The 19,140-nt window shown below is 39.0% G+C and overlaps 2 protein-coding genes across 4 annotated transcripts; both read right to left on the reverse strand.

Moving 5' to 3' along the window:
• Window positions 1-631: 631 nt before the first annotated feature.
• LOC5506183 (chymotrypsinogen B) lies at window positions 632-6,278 on the reverse strand. 3 transcript variants are annotated; one of them, XM_032374538.2, is made up of 7 exons: window positions 5,972-6,278; window positions 4,639-4,836; window positions 3,591-3,806; window positions 3,025-3,342; window positions 2,878-2,952; window positions 2,284-2,379; window positions 632-767 (listed from the first exon to the last, which is right to left on the reverse strand). In XM_032374538.2, exons 1-7 carry the CDS (start codon window positions 6,018-6,020, stop codon window positions 763-765), a joined length of 957 nt encoding a protein of 318 aa, XP_032230429.2. In that variant the 5' UTR covers window positions 6,021-6,278; the 3' UTR covers window positions 632-762. The 3 variants fall into 3 exon arrangements, with proteins under 3 accessions (XP_032230429.2, XP_048581118.1, XP_032230430.2); XM_048725161.1 differs by lacking the exon at window positions 5,972-6,278 and adding an exon at window positions 5,558-5,917; XM_032374539.2 differs by lacking the exon at window positions 5,972-6,278 and adding an exon at window positions 4,960-5,510.
• Window positions 6,279-6,861: 583 nt separating this feature from the next.
• Window positions 6,862-19,038, reverse strand: LOC5506184 (GMP synthase [glutamine-hydrolyzing]). The gene is made up of 18 exons (XM_001626849.3): window positions 18,853-19,038; window positions 15,886-15,977; window positions 15,539-15,653; window positions 15,347-15,444; window positions 14,807-14,910; window positions 14,149-14,249; window positions 13,717-13,809; window positions 13,446-13,499; window positions 13,251-13,362; window positions 12,636-12,787; window positions 12,488-12,548; window positions 12,204-12,316; window positions 11,801-11,906; window positions 10,435-10,550; window positions 9,837-10,078; window positions 9,617-9,747; window positions 8,253-8,425; window positions 6,862-7,953 (listed from the first exon to the last, which is right to left on the reverse strand). Exons 1-18 carry the CDS (start codon window positions 18,991-18,993, stop codon window positions 7,852-7,854), a joined length of 2,106 nt encoding a protein of 701 aa, XP_001626899.1. The 5' UTR covers window positions 18,994-19,038; the 3' UTR covers window positions 6,862-7,851.
• Window positions 19,039-19,140: the final 102 nt, after the last annotated feature.

Below are 19,140 nucleotides of genomic sequence, written 5' to 3' on the forward strand. Positions count from 1 at the left end.
ATTTGTTTGTTTACCTGAACGTGGTACATTCAAACTCTTTGAAAAGAGTAAGAATACCTTTTTCAAGTGCTAAAATGATATATCACATTTCACAAAACACTCGAACTAGTATCAACGCGAAAACTACGTATTTGGCTTAAAAACCTAATTAGCTTTACTTTGCTAGTTTTGTTACAGTTATAAGCAGCTAATAAACTAGAATACGCCAGTGCTTCTCTATCGAAACAAAGAGTAAACAAAAAGAGTGTTTGCAGATTTGATTCCACCCTTTTAGTTAGCTTAAGGGCAAGAGCAGATAATACTCGCCGTAAGTACTCAATTCTGTTTATTCCCATTTGTTCGAGCATCTGTACTTTGCACGTACTCTTGCAACAGGGGAACGAGCAGATAGTAGGGGCAGGAAGTATATTTCGTGCTATATTTCCTAATGAGGGATAGTCGCTCATAGTATTTTTTATGTTTAAAGTATGCCATTTTCGTGTTGTTCCATTATTTTTTTTTCTAATAAACAATTTTAAACCTTCAACGTCTACGCTTTTGTAAAATAGTTGTTTTGGCGCATTCCACGTTCTTCTATTCGGCTATTGTTTCCCGGCTATTGTTCCCATCGATCAATAGTTTTACGATTTTATCATAATGATTACCATTTATTTTATTTTTCACACATTTACAGATTTAATCGCTGATATACAAATGAATGATTATTTAGATATTGTTAAAAATTAAGAAAATGGCGTTAAGGCATCCCGACGACTCGTACGATCAACCTGAAAGTAAGACACGACAAATATTGCATTAATAAAGCAAGCAAAAACAGCCGAGGCTTCATTACTTAATGACGTCATATTGGCTTAATCTATTTATATTATTAGGGCCAACTTCGTGCCCAGAGCATATCTTAATCATGTGCGAGCGTCACCATACGAAATTGTTTACGCAGAAATAAGAAAGGATTTGGGTACGTTAAGCAACGACAACAGGAACGAGTAAAACGGCAATAAACAATGAGAAACTAAAAAAAGCTAAAAGATAAATACACTTCAGCGGCGTAGCCAGGATGTTTAACAGGAGGGGGCCCAAAAGGCCCTTTCAAGGCATTTTCTCCTGTATTTTAGATAATGTATCATACATTTACTGTATTTTTAGTTGCTAGAAGGGGGGGCCCCTGGCCCCACCCCTGGCTACACCCCTGCACTGATACATTTTCCTAATACGGACTAAAAATATAGCCGTTATCCTAATACGGACTAAAAATATAGCCGTTATCCTGATACGGACTAAAAATATAGCCGTTATCCTAATACGGACTAAAAATATAGCCGTTATCCTAATACGGACTAAAAATATAGCCGTTATCCTAATACGGACTAAAAATATAGCCGTTATCCTAATACGGACTAAAAATATAGCCGTTATCCTAATACGGACTAAAAATATAGCCGTTATCCTAATACGGACTAAAAATATAACCGTTATCCTAATACGGACTAAAAATATAGCCGTTATATCCTAATACGGACTAAAAATATAGCCGTTATCCTAATACGGACTAAAAATATAACCGTTATCCTAATACGGACTAAAAATATAGCCGTTATATCCTAATACGGACTAAAAATATAGCCGTTTTCCTAATACGGACTAAAAATATAGCCGTTATCCTAATACGGACTAAAAATATAGCCGTTATCCTAATACGGACTAAAAATATAGCCGTTTTCCTAATACGGAGTGAAAATATAGCCGTTTTCCTAATACGGACTAAAAATATAGCCGTTATCCTAATACGGACTTAAAATATAGCCGTTTTCCTAATACGGACTAAAAATATAGCCGTTTTCCTAATACGGACTAAAAATATAGCCGTTTTCCTAATACGGACTAAAAATATAGCCGTTATCCTAATACGGACTAAAAATATAGCCGTTTTCCTAATACGGAGTGAAGGTTGCAAGTTCGTGGTCTTACAAGAACTGGGACGTTCACTAACTTTGTTCCCTAAGGCAGAAACAAGGACTACTCTTGAACATCTTTGCCAATGTTGGGAATTGAGCGCTAGAATAAAAGGCTTTTCCGGTACATCCTCCATGACGTCACTGTCACTACTACGGCTAGAAACACAGCAGCCCTCAGCCCTTAGAGGTCTGTGTACCGGATGTCATGTTTGCTTGTTTGCTGTGCGTCAACGGCGACGCCAGCCCTGTTAGGTCAGTGTACTGTGTGTTATGCGGGAAACATCATCAGTACCAAAAGTATGAACAATGTTGTGTTGCTTGAACTTACAAATGCCGCAAGTCTTTGGACAGATATTTTGTACTTCTTTCGTGTAGCAGTTATACTTGATTTGCATACACACTTCGGTAGATACTTCGATACAAGCTGAAAAAAAGGTCATATGAAAGTCGAAACTATGAAATGGTGAAACATTGCTAGACAAAAGCACACGGCATTGTTTAGCTAAGTATCATTTGCGAAGTGTACACGCTCCTCTTCAAAAACAAAACGAAGGACAGATTATTAAATTGGTCTGAAGTCAGCTCGGGTTACAGGAAAGTTCGAGTTGGCAGTGTAGAAATGACTGGAAATTGGTCTCAAGGAATCATGAAGTCAACTCAAGTTACTGAAAAGTTATAGAGAAGAAGAAATGACTGCAAATTGGTCTCAAGGAATCATATGAAGTCAGTTGGGAAGTTCGAGTTATCCGAGCTCGATTTATCTGGATATTTATACAATAATTCAAGAACCATTATCATAATGTGGACAAATAACTTTTTCTAAGTCTTGAAACCCTTTATGTAAAATGAATCGACTTCTAGAATCCTCTCTCTTCACTCCCATCCCCTCGTGGTTTCCGAAATTGTTTTAGGGTTACCGTACGTTTACTGGGTGTTGTTGGCTTCGGGGGTAGGGTAGGGGGAGCAGTGGCTACTCCGGCACATCCGCTGTCGCCACCTAAAACGATACAACAAAAAATATCATGATACAGGGAAGATTCATTTGGGTTATATGAAAGAGATTGGTTACCTGCGAGAATCGTCTCGATCCAGGGCATATAGTTGATGACCCTTGTGAACACCGTGTAGAATTCAGTGGAACACTCCCTACTCCCCCAGCTGACAATTCCTCGCAGTACCCATCGACCCGCCTCGTTACACACCAGGGGCCCTCCGCTGTCGCCTTGGCAACCACCACGCCCAGGCCCTCCGGCACAAACCATGGAGGCGTCATCGACAGGGAGGAGTTCCCCGTTTTTCTTGTCGCACTTTGCATTGGAAGCCACTACTAGTTCGGCCTCTTGTAAAAACTCCGCTTCGTCACTTCCTTCAAATACGCGGCCCCAGCCTGGGTTGGGAGAAAAGTGATATTGCAGAGACGTGACAGTGAAGGTTGTGATGATGATAACAAGAGGGGGGAGGAGAAAAGAAAAAGCCAAGAGACAAGATAAAAAGGAAAACAATAAGGTAAAAATGAAGTAGAAAAAAGAAGAGGAGAAGATTATTTGAAAACTTAAGTGATGATAAACTCATTGAATGGTGATGATGCTTTTTTACTGATGATGTTGATGATGATGACTAAGGTCTCCCTCTAACCTGTGATAAAGCAGTTCTTGCCAACAGGTACCTTTCCGGCATTGACCGGAGGCAGACAGACAGGGCTTACATGTGGGTTCGTTAGGACAGGCCGTTCAAGCTCCAGTAGGGCGATATCATTCCTATAGTGTCTCTCGTTGAAGCCGGGGTTATACACTAGTTTCTTAACCTTGATGCTTTGGTAGAAGGGTGACATTTCGTAAAGCTTATGGGCACCTGTCAGTTGGAAGACACGACGCTTGTTGGTAAGATATGCTAGTATGTTATGCATAGCATCATACCATCACCTTACACGATCCTTTTTCCATAGGATACTTATGGCTGCTCAACCTCCCCCTACCCCCCCCCCCCCCCACCCACTTAGCAAATCCTGTACAGGGCGCGTGTTTCGCACCTGAGAAGCACTACCCCCACAAATAAGAACCAGGCCCGTCTTATAAAGTGCCTTTTTGCTCTGGATAAAAAGCTATAGCTTAATTGCGTCATCAAAGCCTAATAATCTTTTTATACCGACGCATAGGATCACTACACGAGTGACATTTTAAAAAGGCACTGTCAGCCGCCAGTTTGTCATCATAGCAAAGTTCCAAGGAGTAAGAAAGCATCCATTTCCATCGGCTAAATTGGGAAAGCTGTTGTGATATTTTCCATTGAATTTGGTAAACAAAGCAATAAGATTTTATTTTAGATTGTTTGTTATTTTGAATAATTTGTCTTTTAATATTGGTTGAAAGCAATAACAATGTTGTGAACGATAATGGATCTTTAAAGCCCCATCTACACTACCAATTTTTGGTTAACATTTTTTATTTGCTAGTGTAGATGGAGCAAAGTCGTCAATGTTTATGTGGCAACTATAGTTGCTCAAAAGCTAGCACGTTTACTTTTTTCTCGGCAATTAAAAATTGTCACACATGAAAAATTGCTAGTGTAGATGCCAACAAATATAGTTGTCGATTAAAAATTGTTAGTGTAGATGGGGCTTAAGATAAGCGGGCTTTGGCCGCATTCACATATTCCACGATGAGATAGACAGTGGCACTATTACCTGCTATAACCTCATAAACCTGTGGGAATGGGTACTCGATGACGCAGTGAGCTGCAGTGATGACCCATTTCGAACTAATCAGCGCGCCTCCGCAAGAGTGTAACTTGCCCATTGAGACCGACACCTGCCACGGCCAACTATACGGGCGGGCCGCCTCTCCACCGATAACACGGGACATGGGAGGGCGACGGCCGCAATCTGCAAGGAAATTCAACAGCCTAAGTATGACCAGCTCAAACACGGTTATTATCACAGCACTGGCTGCCAGCAGCGATGCTAGTAATGTTTGAACGATATGTTTGAAAGTGCTGCCAACATTACCTTTGTCTTATGGTCGGCAGAGGGATGTTGACGCTGTTTGCATTGGTGATTGCTAGTACCTTTAAGAGTCGTTTTAGAACACCTAATGGGGCAAGAACTAATGGGAAGAAACCTGCGATGGACGGCAGCGTAACATGTTACGCCAAGATTTCATAGCAAACCTTAAATCTATTGCGGTTGCATAAATCTACTCTGGTTTTGAAAAAATGCTGTGCTAATCTTTGAAAAAGAAGAGCTTTTAGCAAGCTTTTATCTAAAGGCGTTAAAGATTGACTGAGTGCCGACAAAACTGGACAAGTTTTAATATACAATGTCAATTTGAAGGCTAACTTGAGATCATTCTGTTTCTGTAGGTCATCATTTATGGTCTGTCGAATACTGAATTCGAGTAAGAGACGTATTAAAGTATGAGCGAGAGCATGATTAGGCGTGTTGTCATGGAAAAAGAGATTTTTCCGAACAGTGAAGATAAGCTTAGTGTAAGGTTAGGCCAGACTCAATACATGTAAAACTTACAAAAACCGAGTGATGACAGGCTTAATGTCAGGTTAGGCCAGACCCAATACACGTAACAGAAACTCAGTGAAGACAGACTTACTGTCAGATTAGGCCAGACGCAATACAAGCAAAACCCCGTTCAAACAGTGCCTACATTGCAGGCGAGACGCTAGAGCAGCAGTGCTAGTGCTCTTCGAACACCAAATTGGGAGTTGCTGTACCAGTTCGCCTACATTTTCTTGGTTGGCTTTTAAAACCTCGTGCAAACTGCGCCAGCACCAGCCAGCATTGCTGGCGAATTTTCGCTTGACTGACTATAGGACAAAGGAAACGTCCAAGGGAAATGGACTTTCTGATTCTGAATTTCCTTTGTCTAGTGTTCAGTCGAGCAAGAATTCGCCAGAAATGCTGGCCGGTTCTGCACCGTTTGCACAGGGCTTTAGCCCGGCTGATGTTGGCACGGTTTGCTCGGAGCTGATTACTCGGGCTGATATACGAGGAAAAACTTACATACCTGCATTGATGTAGGGAAGAAGTGCGAGAAAGACTAGAAAGAGGTACATTGCTCCGGAGGAAGCACCTGAACTGCGAGTGCTTCGCTGGAACAACGCTCATTTGCTAAATACGGACAGCTGGGAGGCAGTGCAGTGAGTCAATATACCCACGAACAAACCGCCAATGGTGGGAGTGTTTGGTGAGCGGCATCACAAGGCGATATGGGCGAACAACTACATGCAAGAGGGATACACAGGAAAACGTGGACGGAATGTCAGCTTATAGAAGTGTGCGTTGAAACTTCTAGTCAAATCATATTAAAGCAGGGAGCATCAAATCGTACTAAAGCAGGGAGAAGTGGACTAAGTTAAGCTTGTACAGACCACCTGTCTCACTGGTAAAACCTAACGAGATGAAGTTTGTTTTTGGAAGTGGAGCGCATTTACAATTTCCGAGAGCAAACATGATTTACGCCCTTTACTAAGGTCAAACAAAAACACAGTGGAATCAGCAATAAAATGGTGACATGCTAAGTGATAATATTATCACTGGAAAAGGCAATAAAATATTTCTTACGTTATTAGATTTAGCTAGTAATTATATCTAACTTGAAGGGTTCTACCAATGTTTGGATAGTTTGATCCGAGGGAAAGCTTACTTGTAACAGAATCTTCAAAACCAAGATCAATTTAGTGTGTTGAGAAGACCGATGACGCACTGGCAATAAAAAACACTAATAGAAAAGCATCAAAAGAGAAGGGCCAGGACAGAAATAATAAAGAGACGAGACTTGTTAGAAGAGGTTTAGTCTTAGGCGACTTACAAAGGCTTTTCTATATTTTGTTCCCAAAATAGGAAAGATTTTTAGAACGAAAGGGTAATAGGAAAAATACGAAACAATCAACAGAATTCTATGGGTAAACATGAAGTCTGATCAAATTACCTAAGCACACAATTACTACGGAGAAATTATTTAGTTCAAAGACGTCCAGCATTACTGCAATTATACTTGTTAAAGACGGCGACTGAGCAGACGTTCTAGCTCTCTTTCTTCTGTCTCAAGGTTTTCTCTTTCCTTGACTCTTAAATATCTAGCTATGAAAGACGGCGGTACTCTTTACAAAATCCCAACAAGCCGGCATAATCCAATCTGTATACAGTAAACAATAAATCTATATTTTCTACAAGAAACTAAAACACTTTTACTTTCAATTTTTGAAATTGAAGATTTGAAAAATGTACCAAAGCCCCGGAATATACGCGTGTCCCAAATAAATCTTTCTGAAAATAATTATTGACAGTACATACCAAGAATAACGGAAACAATTTTGTGAAAATTATTTTGAACATGCTTTTATTTTTTCTGGGTGAAAGAAATGCGTGTTAGGATTTTGTAAAGATTTCAAGGATTAGAGAGCTAATCCAAATAAGGGCTCAATAATGTTCCCAATATGATAATGTTCCCAATATGGAAAGGCATTAAGCAAATAAATAAAAGAACACGGTACAACTGTGACCGATTTTGTAGCCAAATTAATAAGAGGAAAAGTTTGACTTGTAAACAAAAACAAAAAAACGCCGTCATCTTGATGAAGACGCAGCTCAAAACAATAAACGCAAAAACAATATTCCAAGTAAACAGCAGTCAGCCATGCCAACAAATTGGGCATTTTCATAAGGTGCGGAAGGGATGTTGTTCTATCTTCCCATCGTCCTTTGCGGTGTGAGCTGATTCAAAATTGAGCTTGTCAGAAAACAGCTTATCACTGATATTTACAAATGTCTCGGTCTTGAATTCGCGCATATCTCCAATGACGCTTCAATCACATGACCAGTTCTCGACTCTCAGCTATATTTCGTCACAGTACATCGCCCGAGTTTAGTATCAAAAGCCGGTACTCATTCCCACTCGGTCGTTCCTGGAGGCTTGGACGTTAAGTCATAGAGAACACGTGACACTCCCTGGACTTTCTGGATGGCGGCCACTATTCCCTCCACAACCTGAAAGGTTAACTCGTTATTAACAGGTTGACAACAGATACCAAACCGTTAGCTATGACTTGTGATTCCAGGAAGGCGTTCACGCCACTCCAATAGGGGACGGAAACTCTGGTAATTCTTACAGTATCTATTTCAAAAGGGGGTTCATACAATTACATTATTCTGGTAAATTAAAAAGGAGAAATTCCGGGGCTTCTGATGGGGTTTGGGTGGGTCCTCTAAAAAACTCCCTCTCATGACGACCTATGGATCTTTGTCAGGGCATCTTTGTAATAACACAATTGCTGTCGATAACTTACCTGGACTGGAATGTGTTTTCCCGGAGTTGCGGGGATTCCAGTCATGAAGTCATTGGTAATGAACGTTCTGATGACAATCGACCGCTGACATGAAGGAATATGGTCGATAGGATCGCGGTCAAAGTGGACTGGTATCGACACTATCGGCATTTGACTAACATTGCCAGCACAACCTACGAGAGCAAAAAAAGTTTTTTAAATTTGAAAACATTGCCAATAATTTAACTGCAAACGTCAATGACCTACTGTACTTACCACGTGGTTATGAATGAGCATGTCACGGTAACTTACCATCCTCGCCACTAGGTTTTGACAAGCATGTCACGAAAACTTACTATGCTCCCCACGTCATCTTGACAAGCATGTCACGAGAATTTACCGTGCTCCCACGTGTTCATTGCAAGCATGTCACGAGAATTCACCGTGCTCCCACGTTATCATGGTAAGCATGTCACGGGAATTTAATGTGCTCCCACGTGATCGTGACAGCAATGTCACGACAATTTACCGTGCTCCCAAGTGATCATGGCAAGCATGTCACGAGAATTCACCGTGCTCCCACGTTATCATGGTAAGCATGTCACGGGAATTTAATGTGCTCCCACGTGATCGTGACAGCAATGTCACGACAATTTACCGTGCTCCCAAGTGATCATGGCAAGCATGTCATGGGAATTTACCGTGCTCCCACGTGATCATGGCAAGCATGTCACGAGAATTTACCGTGCTCCCACGTTATCATGGTAAGCATGTCACGGGAATTTAATGTGCTCCCACGTGATCGTGACAGCAATGTCACGACAATTTACCGTGCTCCCAAGTGATCATGGCAAGCATGTCATGGGAATTTACCGTGCTCCCACGTGATCATGGCAAGCATGTCATGGGAATTTACCGTGCTCCCACGTTATCATGGTAAGCATGTCACGGGAATTTAATGTGCTCCCACGTGATCGTGACAGCAATGTCACGAGAATTTACCGTGCTCCCACGTGATCATGGCAAGCATGTCATGGGAATTTACCGTGCTCCCACGTGATCATGGCAAGCATGTCACGAGAATTTACCGTGCTCCCACGTTATCATGGTAAGCATGTCACGGGAATTTAATGTGCTCCCACGTGATCGTGACAGCAATGTCACGAGAATTTACCGTGCTCCCACGTGATCATGGCAAGCATGTCATGGGAATTTACCGTGCTCCCACGTGATCATGGCAAACATGTCACGTGAATTTAATGTGCTCCAACGTGATCATGACAGCAATGTCGCGACAATTTACCGTGCACCCACGTGATCATGACAAGCATGTCACGGGAATTTACCGCGCTCCCACGTGACCCCAAGCATGTATCGTGACTCACCGTGCTCGCTGAGTGTCGAGTGTGCCACGTGATCAGCCTGTCTTAACTGACTCAGTACGCCAAGAGTCAAGTATGTCGTCGTGATATCTTGGATCTGGAACTTGATCCGCTTACCGAACGCATAGCAAACTCTGCAAGAACACCAAACAAAACAATATGAAAGCATTGAGTACCCTCATTTAACTCCAATACTTCTTATCCCGTTTTTGTTGCGCTATACCTGTTAATATTGTGGCAGACCTTAGGAATGACCCTAGCCAGATACATCAGAGACTCCCAGTCTGGCTTATCGTTACTAGAGAGCGCTACCACATAGCTGTACGATCGACCATCCCCCTGCACCCCAACAGACTTAATGGGGAGCAAGGACGCCGCGATCTTGTACTTGGAGGTTATTATGAGGAGTCGCTCCTTTTCTTCGTCATTTGTACTGTTACGGACGCGCACAAACAATGAATGTGGCTGTAAAAAGAAGGAATAAGGTATAGGATTTTTATATACATGAGTACATTGAAGTTCCGCTTTAAGGACACACGACACAGTTCTCGAGATTCCAATGAAAACGCCATACATTTTCTGCTGAATAATTACAGACAAGACACTTTCTTTAGAACCAGTACCGCTCGCCCCTGACAACCGAAACCCAATAACTGACTTTAAAAAAAAAAGCTTTTTTAAAGTTTACTTTAGGTCGATTACGTAACAATTTCCGATCATTTTTAACGGAAAACTGTAAACATAAAGCAGCTCAGAGTCAGTTGCCAATATATCATATATTCACCAAATGTTTGCAAATTTTTAATAAAAATGTAAGGTACCTTTACAACAGCGGCAGCATAGTCTACAATCTGTCCAAGAATTATGTTGGTGTCTGCAAAATCGTTCTCTTGATAGGGCTCCTCGCCGCACAAAATGCGAATTGCTAACCCAGGGCCTGGAAAAAATAGTGTCCCATTTATTGGCAGGCCTTACCTTTAAAAGTTGGTTACTTGCAAGTCTAAGGAATGTACTGAGTCTAGTCCTATGAAGTGCTGGTTGCTTGCAAGTCTAATACATGTTCTTAGTGCATTCCTTGAGTTCTGGTTGCTTACAAGTCTAAGAAATGTACTGAGTCTAGTCCTATGAAGTGCTGGTTGCTTGCAAGTCTAAGACATGTTCTTAGTGCATTCCTGGAGTTCTGGTTGCTTACAAGTCTAAGAAATGTACTGGTTGCTTGCAAGTGTAAGGAATGTACTGAGTGCGGTCCTGGAATGCTGGTTGCTTGTTAGTCTAAGAAATGTACTGGTTGTTTGCAAGTCTAAGAAATGTACTGGTAGCTTGCAAGTCTAAGAAATGTTCTTAGTGCATTCCTGGAATTCTGGTTGCTTACAAGTCTAAGAAATGTACTGGTTGCTTGCAAGTCTAAGAAATGTACTGAGTGCTGTCCTGGAATGCTGGTTGCTTGCAAGTCTAAGAAATGTACTGGTTGCTTGCAAGTCTAAGAAATGTACTGGTTGCTTGCAAGTCTAAGAAATGTACTGAGTGCTGTCCTGGAATTCTGGTTGCTTACAAGTCTAAGAAATGTACTGGTTGCTTGCAAGTCTAAGAAATGTTCTTAGTGCATTCCTGGAATTCTGGTTGCTTACAAGTCTAAGAAATGTACTGAGTGCTGTCCTGGAATGCTGGTTGCTTGCAAGTCTAAGAAATGTACTGAGCGCTGTCCTGGAATTCTGGTTGCTTACAAGTCTAAGAAATGTACTGGTTGCTTGCAAGTCTAAGAAATGTTCTTAGTGCATTCCTGGCATGCTGGGTGCTTGCAAGTCTAAGGAATGTGCTGAGTGCGTTCAAGGAATGCTGGTTGGTTGCAAGTCTAAGAAATGTACTGGTTGCTTGCAAGTCAAAGGAATGTAGTGAGTGCGGTTGATGAATGTTGGTAGCTTGCAAGTCTACGGAATGTACTGACTGCTTGCAAGTCTAAGGAATGTACTGAGTGCTGTCCTGGAATGCTGGTAACTTGCAAGTCTAAGGAATGCAATGAGTCTAGTCCTGAAGTGCTGGTTGCTTGCAAGTCTAAGGAACGTACTGAGTGCGGTCCTGGAATTCTGGTTGCTTGCTAGTCTATGGAATATAATGGTTGCTTGCAAGTCTATGGAATATAATGGTTGCTTGCAAGTCTAATGGATGTAAGAAATAAAGCCTGCTTACCAGGAAAGGGGTGTCTATGTACTATGTCGGTTGGTAAGCCAAGCTCAAGTCCCAGCTGTCTCACTTCGTCTTTGTGGAAGTCTTTCAGGGGTTCCACCACACGGCCCTGAAAAGAATAGAACATGATTACAGGTTGGTGGCAATACAGTAGCTTGTTTACCACTTCTTTTACTACTTTGAGCTAACCCCAGAAAGTCTTCAACTAAACAATCTTCTGTCAAAGAAAAATGTTGACGTCATATACACATGCTAAACATTTATTTCTCAATAGGGAATAGGTAATTAACTCATTATTAATTAGTTATCGAGCAAATGGCAAGGGTTCTTCATGTGAGCAAAAGTTTAAAAGAAACTGGGCATCAGACATTTAACTCTTGACATTTGATATACTGTACGGTAGTACCTTTTCTCTCAGGACTCGTACTAGCTCAGTGTCATTGTGATGTGTTTTAATTGCATCTGCTTGCCCACTTGCTATGTGAGATGCACTCTCAATCAAATCTGGTCTAAGAGTCCCTGCAAGATACAAACAAAGTATGATGAAGCTAGACTTATTCTATGCATTTACAATTTCAAACATTAAAAATAAAAGACGAGGGAAGCACAAAAAAATCCACATTGTGTGTTCACCATTCTCTGAGGATTCAAGAAGTTTACTACATTTATCATTGAAATGTATCAAATCACCTTGTGCAAGAAACGTTAGGTTTGGGTCAAGTTCCAGCTCTTTCACAACATCATTTGCGACCTGTGCACAACAAAACAAACAAAACATCTAAACACTATACCAATTATACATTACTGAATAAAACAAAGAACTATTCTAAATACTTGCCTTCATAAAAGTATCTCCAATAATTTTTCTTTTCTCTTCTGGGTCTGATACTTGGTTAAGGGTTTTAGTAAGCTGCTTCTTTACAGCTATCTGATCTTTCCTTCCTGATATCACTGTAGATCCATTGTAAAATTGAAAACCAGCATTCAAAACTGGTGAAAAAGTACTTGTGTTAGTAAAAACATAAGAACAATAAAAACTTGATCAAGTAACAGTTGTGACAATGTGATGGTCAGGCCAGTACCCAGGATTTTTCTTGGGAGGGTACGAAATCTGAAAAAGTGGACCTAATTTATTTGGGAGGGAGGGGGAGGGAGTGAGTTTTCTGATAAAAATCTGAGCACCCCCGAAAGAACAAAAAGAAATTTTGGGTATGGGCCTGATAGTGCAGATCTCAATAGATTCCAATCTTTTATGTAATTTTGTAGTTTATTTGTTTTAGTAAAATATTCTAAAACAGCCAGAAATCATGACCAACACAATACAAATTGAGCTGCAAGAATGTAGCTTGCCAAATTTATCAAATGTTTTTCCCATCTGGCATTAAATGGTCTGCATAAGACTACACAATTTTTGATTGATTCATACATCATTTAAAACAACCTGCACAATTACCTTTTAGTCTGAGTCCAAGGCACTTGAGAGATTCTTCAACTTGCATGCTTTCTTGTTTTCTCATGAAGCCATTATCAATATGAACTGCTACTACCCTATCAGGGCCAAGTGCCTAGGAATCAAACAAGGCCAATGAAGCCATCTCCCTAAAATACTGAGTCACACAGGGCACCCTGTTTATTTCATAATATTCACCTTATGTAAAAGTGCTGCACAAACTGTTGAATCCACACCTCCACTGACAAGGACCTTGGGAAACAAAAGAAAATGTAATTATTTCATTTAAGTGTCCATTGCAGAGGTCTCATAGATTCAGAGTAGGCGGTGGAAATTGATAAGTAGGGGATGAAAGTTATTAGTTCAGAAAAAACATTTATATAGTGTTTTTTTAAAGTTGCCAGGGATTGCTGGGCCTAAATTATATTTCTGCCTTGTGTGTTGTGTTGATCAGTGGTCTTGATCTTACCAGTACTTTGTGGTTGCCAACAGTGTGCCGGATCTCTCTGAGGCATGTGTGAAGTCTGCTCCCTACAGTGTATGTACCACAACATCCAGCTACCTGCCATTTGTAAACAGAGATAATTAGTAAATGCTCCTGCAAGCACTTGGCTTCACATTTAGAACCTCCCCCACCTCAAAGGCGCAATTTATATGGAATACGCTGCCCACTTAAAATAAACACAAAACAGTAATTCAAGTAGTCTAAATGTTCAATGTAGCATGGACCCTTAAACTAGCATTTCTAAATGTTCAATGTAGCATGGACTCTTAAACTAGCATTTGTACACTAAGAAGAAAATAAGATCAATCATAATTATTTCTTTTCAAGAAGAAAAAAAACGAATATAGATTTGAAAGTCAAAATTTCGATAGGGGAAATAGGAAAAAACCCACTTACCCCATAGAGGAAGTTCTTGAGCATTGCTAAGCCATTCACACTCAGGTCAACTTCAGGATGAAACTGCACCCCATACAATTTACGTGATTCATTCTCAATAGCTGGAAAAAGAAGGTGATGAGATAAAGTAGTTGTTATTTTGTTACTACAAACTTTTATATCATTTTTTTAGTAATAATTATTATTTTATTTAAAATTCATATACAAATAAGTAAAACTATAAAAAATTATTTTTATATTACTATCATAATTATTTTTTATAATTTTTATTATTTATATGAATCTATATTTCTTTTCACTAAGAGGTGAGGAATTTTCTGATGAAAATCTGACCACCCCTGAAAGAATTTTTATGGGCATTGGGGAATCTTCATGGAACACTTATTATCAGATTTGGCTAAAAAAAGTTTGACTTATAGATTTAGGATATACCAGAGTGATCTAGAATGCCTTTTTCTATCTAATGCGCTTATACTTGATAGTTTTGTATGTCTATTGCGATCCGGAAGTGGACTTTCCACGATTATGGGAGAGGGGCGATGCAACCCTTGCATCGCCCCTCCCTTTAGTGGCATGTTCTTTTACAGTACATGCCACTAAATAAGGCAGGACAGCACTGGGAAGTCATACATAACCTGGATACTGTACCATTACGTACCAGCAACAATGTCACCAGACTGCGCAATAATCTTGAATCCAGTAGCAACTCTGTCAAGTGAGTCACCATGAGTTAGAAGCACCTCCTGGTGAGGATCCAGCCCTCTGTCAATAATATCAAATAAAAAAGGTAGGACTTTACAGTACTTTACTGTACATTGCAATACACAGAAGCAGAAGGTAGTATACACCCATTTTAAAAATGCTGTCAGTATGAATGGCAAGTGGAAATTGACATTGCTTTAACTAAAAGGTTTTACAAAAGACCTCAATATATTTTTACCAAATGTTGCAAAATATGTATGATTATTGATTATAAAAAAATACTCATTGAAGTTTCTCAATGTATGGTTCTGAGTTCGCTTGAGTTTATTCATGACCATAATTTTGAAAAACAAAAAATAGTACCAGAAGCTCCTTTCAGTTAGAACTGCCATTGACATTTTGATATTTGTCATTCATTGCTTGCATTAACAAAGTTTTTTTTTTAAAGGTGTATAGTGCAATCAAGTGAAATGTTAATGAATGTTATGCAAATCACCTGAATAATGCTGATGAAGGTTTGACTGTTATGTTGAACACTCCGTCCTCTCTGCTATCTTTCTTCACAACACTTCCACCAAATTCTTTATTCATCATCTTTGAATAAATAGGATGTTTGACAATTTACACCTAATTAATCTAGTAGGCACAACATGTAAACATAATAATTCAAGAGGTTGTGTATATTTACCTGTAGCCCATAACATATTCCAAGTATGGGAATCCCAATAGTGAATAACGCCGGGTCATATTTCAGAGCGTCTTCAGCATAAACACTATTGGGACCACCAGAGATTATTATAGCTCTGTCAATAAACAATACAATACAATTATAGATCAGACAATCATACAATGAAGGGGTGTGATGCTTGTATTAAAATAGTATAATTTAGGTCTTTAAAAATGGAATAGGGTAATATGGTTATACCAGGTACAGTGTACCTCCACCATCTAGGACCTACTTATTAAACACTGGTTGCTAAGGCCATCAGCATCATTACAGCCGACAATAAGGAAGAAAAGAGCAGAAGTACTTACTTGTAACCTTTTTCTTGTATTGTACTGATTGATGTGTCAAGAGGTAAAACATCAGACTCTACATTGAGCTCTCTCACCCTTCGATCAATGACCTGAAAGATGGCAACAATGGACTTATGACCACAATACCCATTCAATACGACAACTATAACCTTTTGTTATGACCACTATAACCTTTTGTTATGACCTTTATAACCTTTTGTTATGACCACTATAACCTTTTGTTATGACCACTATAACCTTTTGTTATGACCACTATAACCTTTTGTTATGATCACTATAACCTTTTGTTATGACCACTATAACCATTTCTTATGACCACTATAACCTTTTCTTATGACCTTTATAACCTTTGGTTATGACCACTATAACCTTTGGTTATGACCACTATAACTATTTCTTATGACCACTATAACTTTTTGTTATGACCACTATAACCTTTTGTTATGACCTTTATAACCTTTTGTTATGACCACTATAACCTTTTGTTATGACCACTATAACCTTTTGTTATGACCACTATAACCTTTTGTTATGACCACTATAACCTTTTGTTATGATCACTATAACCTTTTGTTATGACCACTATAACCATTTCTTATGACCACTATAACCTTTTCTTATGACCTTTATAACCTTTGGTTATGACCACTATAACCTTTGGTTATGACCACTATAACTATTTCTTATGACCACTATAACTTTTTGTTATGACCACAAAAACCTTTTGTTATGACCACTATAACCTTTTGTAGTGATCACTATAACCTTTTGTAATAACCACTATAACCTTTTGTTATAACCATTTCTTATGACCACTATAACCTTTTGTTATGACCTCTATAACCTTTTGATTTGACCACTATAACCATTTGTTATGGCCACTAAAACCTTTTGTTATGACCACTATAACCTTTTGTTATGACCACTAAAACCTTTTGTTATGACCACTATAACCTTTTGTTATGACCACTATAACCTTTTGTTATGACCACTATAACCATTTCTTATGACCACTATAACCTTTTGTTATGACCACTATAACCTTTTGTTATGACCACTATAACCTTTGGTTATGACCACTATAACCTTTTGTTATGACCACTATAACCTTTTCTTATGACCATTATAACCTTTTGTTATGACCACTATAACATTTTGTTATGACCACTATAACCTTTTGTTATGACTACTATAACCTTTGGTTATGACCACTATAACCATTTCTTATGACCACTATAACCTTTTGTTATGACCTCTATAACCTTTTGATTTGACCACTATAACCATTTGTTATGGCCACTAAAACCTTTTGTTATGACCACTATAACCTTTTGTTATGACCACTAAAACCTTTTGTTATGACCACTATAACCTTTTGTTATGACCACTATAACCTTTTGTTATGACCACTATAACCTTTTGTTATGACCACTATAACCTTTTCTTATGACCATTATAACCTTTTGTTATGACCACTATAACCTTTTGTTATGACCACTATAACCTTTTGTTATGACCACTATAACCTTTTCTTATGACCATTATAACCTTTAGTTATAACCATTTCTTATGACCACTATAACCTTTTGTTATGACCTCTATAACCTTTTGATTTGACCACTATAACCATTTGTTATGGCCACTAAAACCTTTTGTTATGACCACTATAACCTTTTCTTATGACCTTTATAACCTTTGGTTATGACCACTATAACCTTTGGTTATGACCACTATAACCTTTTGTTATGACCACAATAACCTTTTGTTATGACCACTATAACCTTTTGTTATGACCACTATAACCTTTTGTTATGACCACTATAACCTTTAGTTATGACCACTATAACCTTTTGTTATGACCACTATAACCTTTTCTTATGACCACTATAACCTTTAGTTATGACCACTATAACCTTTTGTTATGACCACTATAACCTTTTGATTTGACCACTATAACCATTTGTTATGGCCACTAAAACCTTTTGTTATGACCACTATAACCTTTTCTTATGACCTTTATAACCTTTGGTTATGACCACTATAACCTTTGGTTATGACCACTATAACCTTTTGTTATGACCACTATAACCTTTTGTTATGACCACTATAACCTTTTGTTATGACCACTATAACCTTTAGTTATGACCACTATAACCTTTTGTTATGACCACTATAACTTTTTGTTATGACCACTATAACCTTTTGTTATGACCACTATAACCTTTTGTTATGACCACTATAACCTTTTGTTATGACCACTATAACCTTTTGTTATGACCACTATAACTTTTCGTTATGACCACTAAAACCATTTGTTATGACCACTAAAACCTTTTCTTATGACCACTATAACCTTTCAACTTGACCACTATAACCTTTTGTTATGGCCACGAAAACCTTTTAATTTGACAACTAAATTAGGGACCCTGAGTAAGCAAAGCTAGTCACCTGGTTACCCTGCTGCATTCCAGGTACTGATGGTGAGTAGGTAAGATAAAAAATCTAACCTTTAAATCAGTGAGTGGTCAAAATAGTTATATAGTCTAGGTCTTAGTTTGGAAAACAGTATCAATATAATAAATACCAAGTAAACACATGATCAAACGGTTCCAGGTTCACCTTAAAAAACAGAGAATAAGCATTTTGGGATAAGCAATTAGCAAAACTGAAAAGCAAAAAAAAAATAAATAAATACGACTGGGTGGCTATGCAAAATAAAATCATGGAACTGATAAGAGCAAATAATAAAATAGTTGAGCATATCTTAGACTCAATGCTTTGCAATCTTTAGCAACAAAGCTTTAGTGCACAAACGTAATCGTAAAGAGGTGCTAGTTTTAGTGCAGTATCTTTACGCAGTCAATAACATCAACACATTCTCCACGAGTGTGTTTGGATAAGAACTCTACCGCAAAGCCGGTTTATAAGAAGAGCGTTTTTACCGGTTACAAAGGCCTTGCGTACCTTTCCATACTGCGCTCCAGCATCTAGAATAACTACTCTTTCGTGATTTTGTGGCAGTTCAGACATCGAGCTATCGTCTCGTGTGATATGGCCATTCATACACGAACCCATGGCGCTAGATTTGCTCAAGTTCGCCGCCATCTTACTTCCCGCGTTCTCGATCGCTCAGCAGTGCGCATGTGCCATATGCCATACATGTGACCGGGACGGTGCAACGCGGGCACATAAACTATAAATTCCCTTATCTTAGTGCGTGGAATCACCAAAAAAAAGAAAAGAAAAACAAAC

This window comes from Nematostella vectensis, chromosome 3 (assembly GCF_932526225.1).
Source record: "Nematostella vectensis chromosome 3, jaNemVect1.1, whole genome shotgun sequence".
Taxonomy (NCBI): Eukaryota; Metazoa; Cnidaria; class Anthozoa; order Actiniaria; family Edwardsiidae; genus Nematostella; species Nematostella vectensis.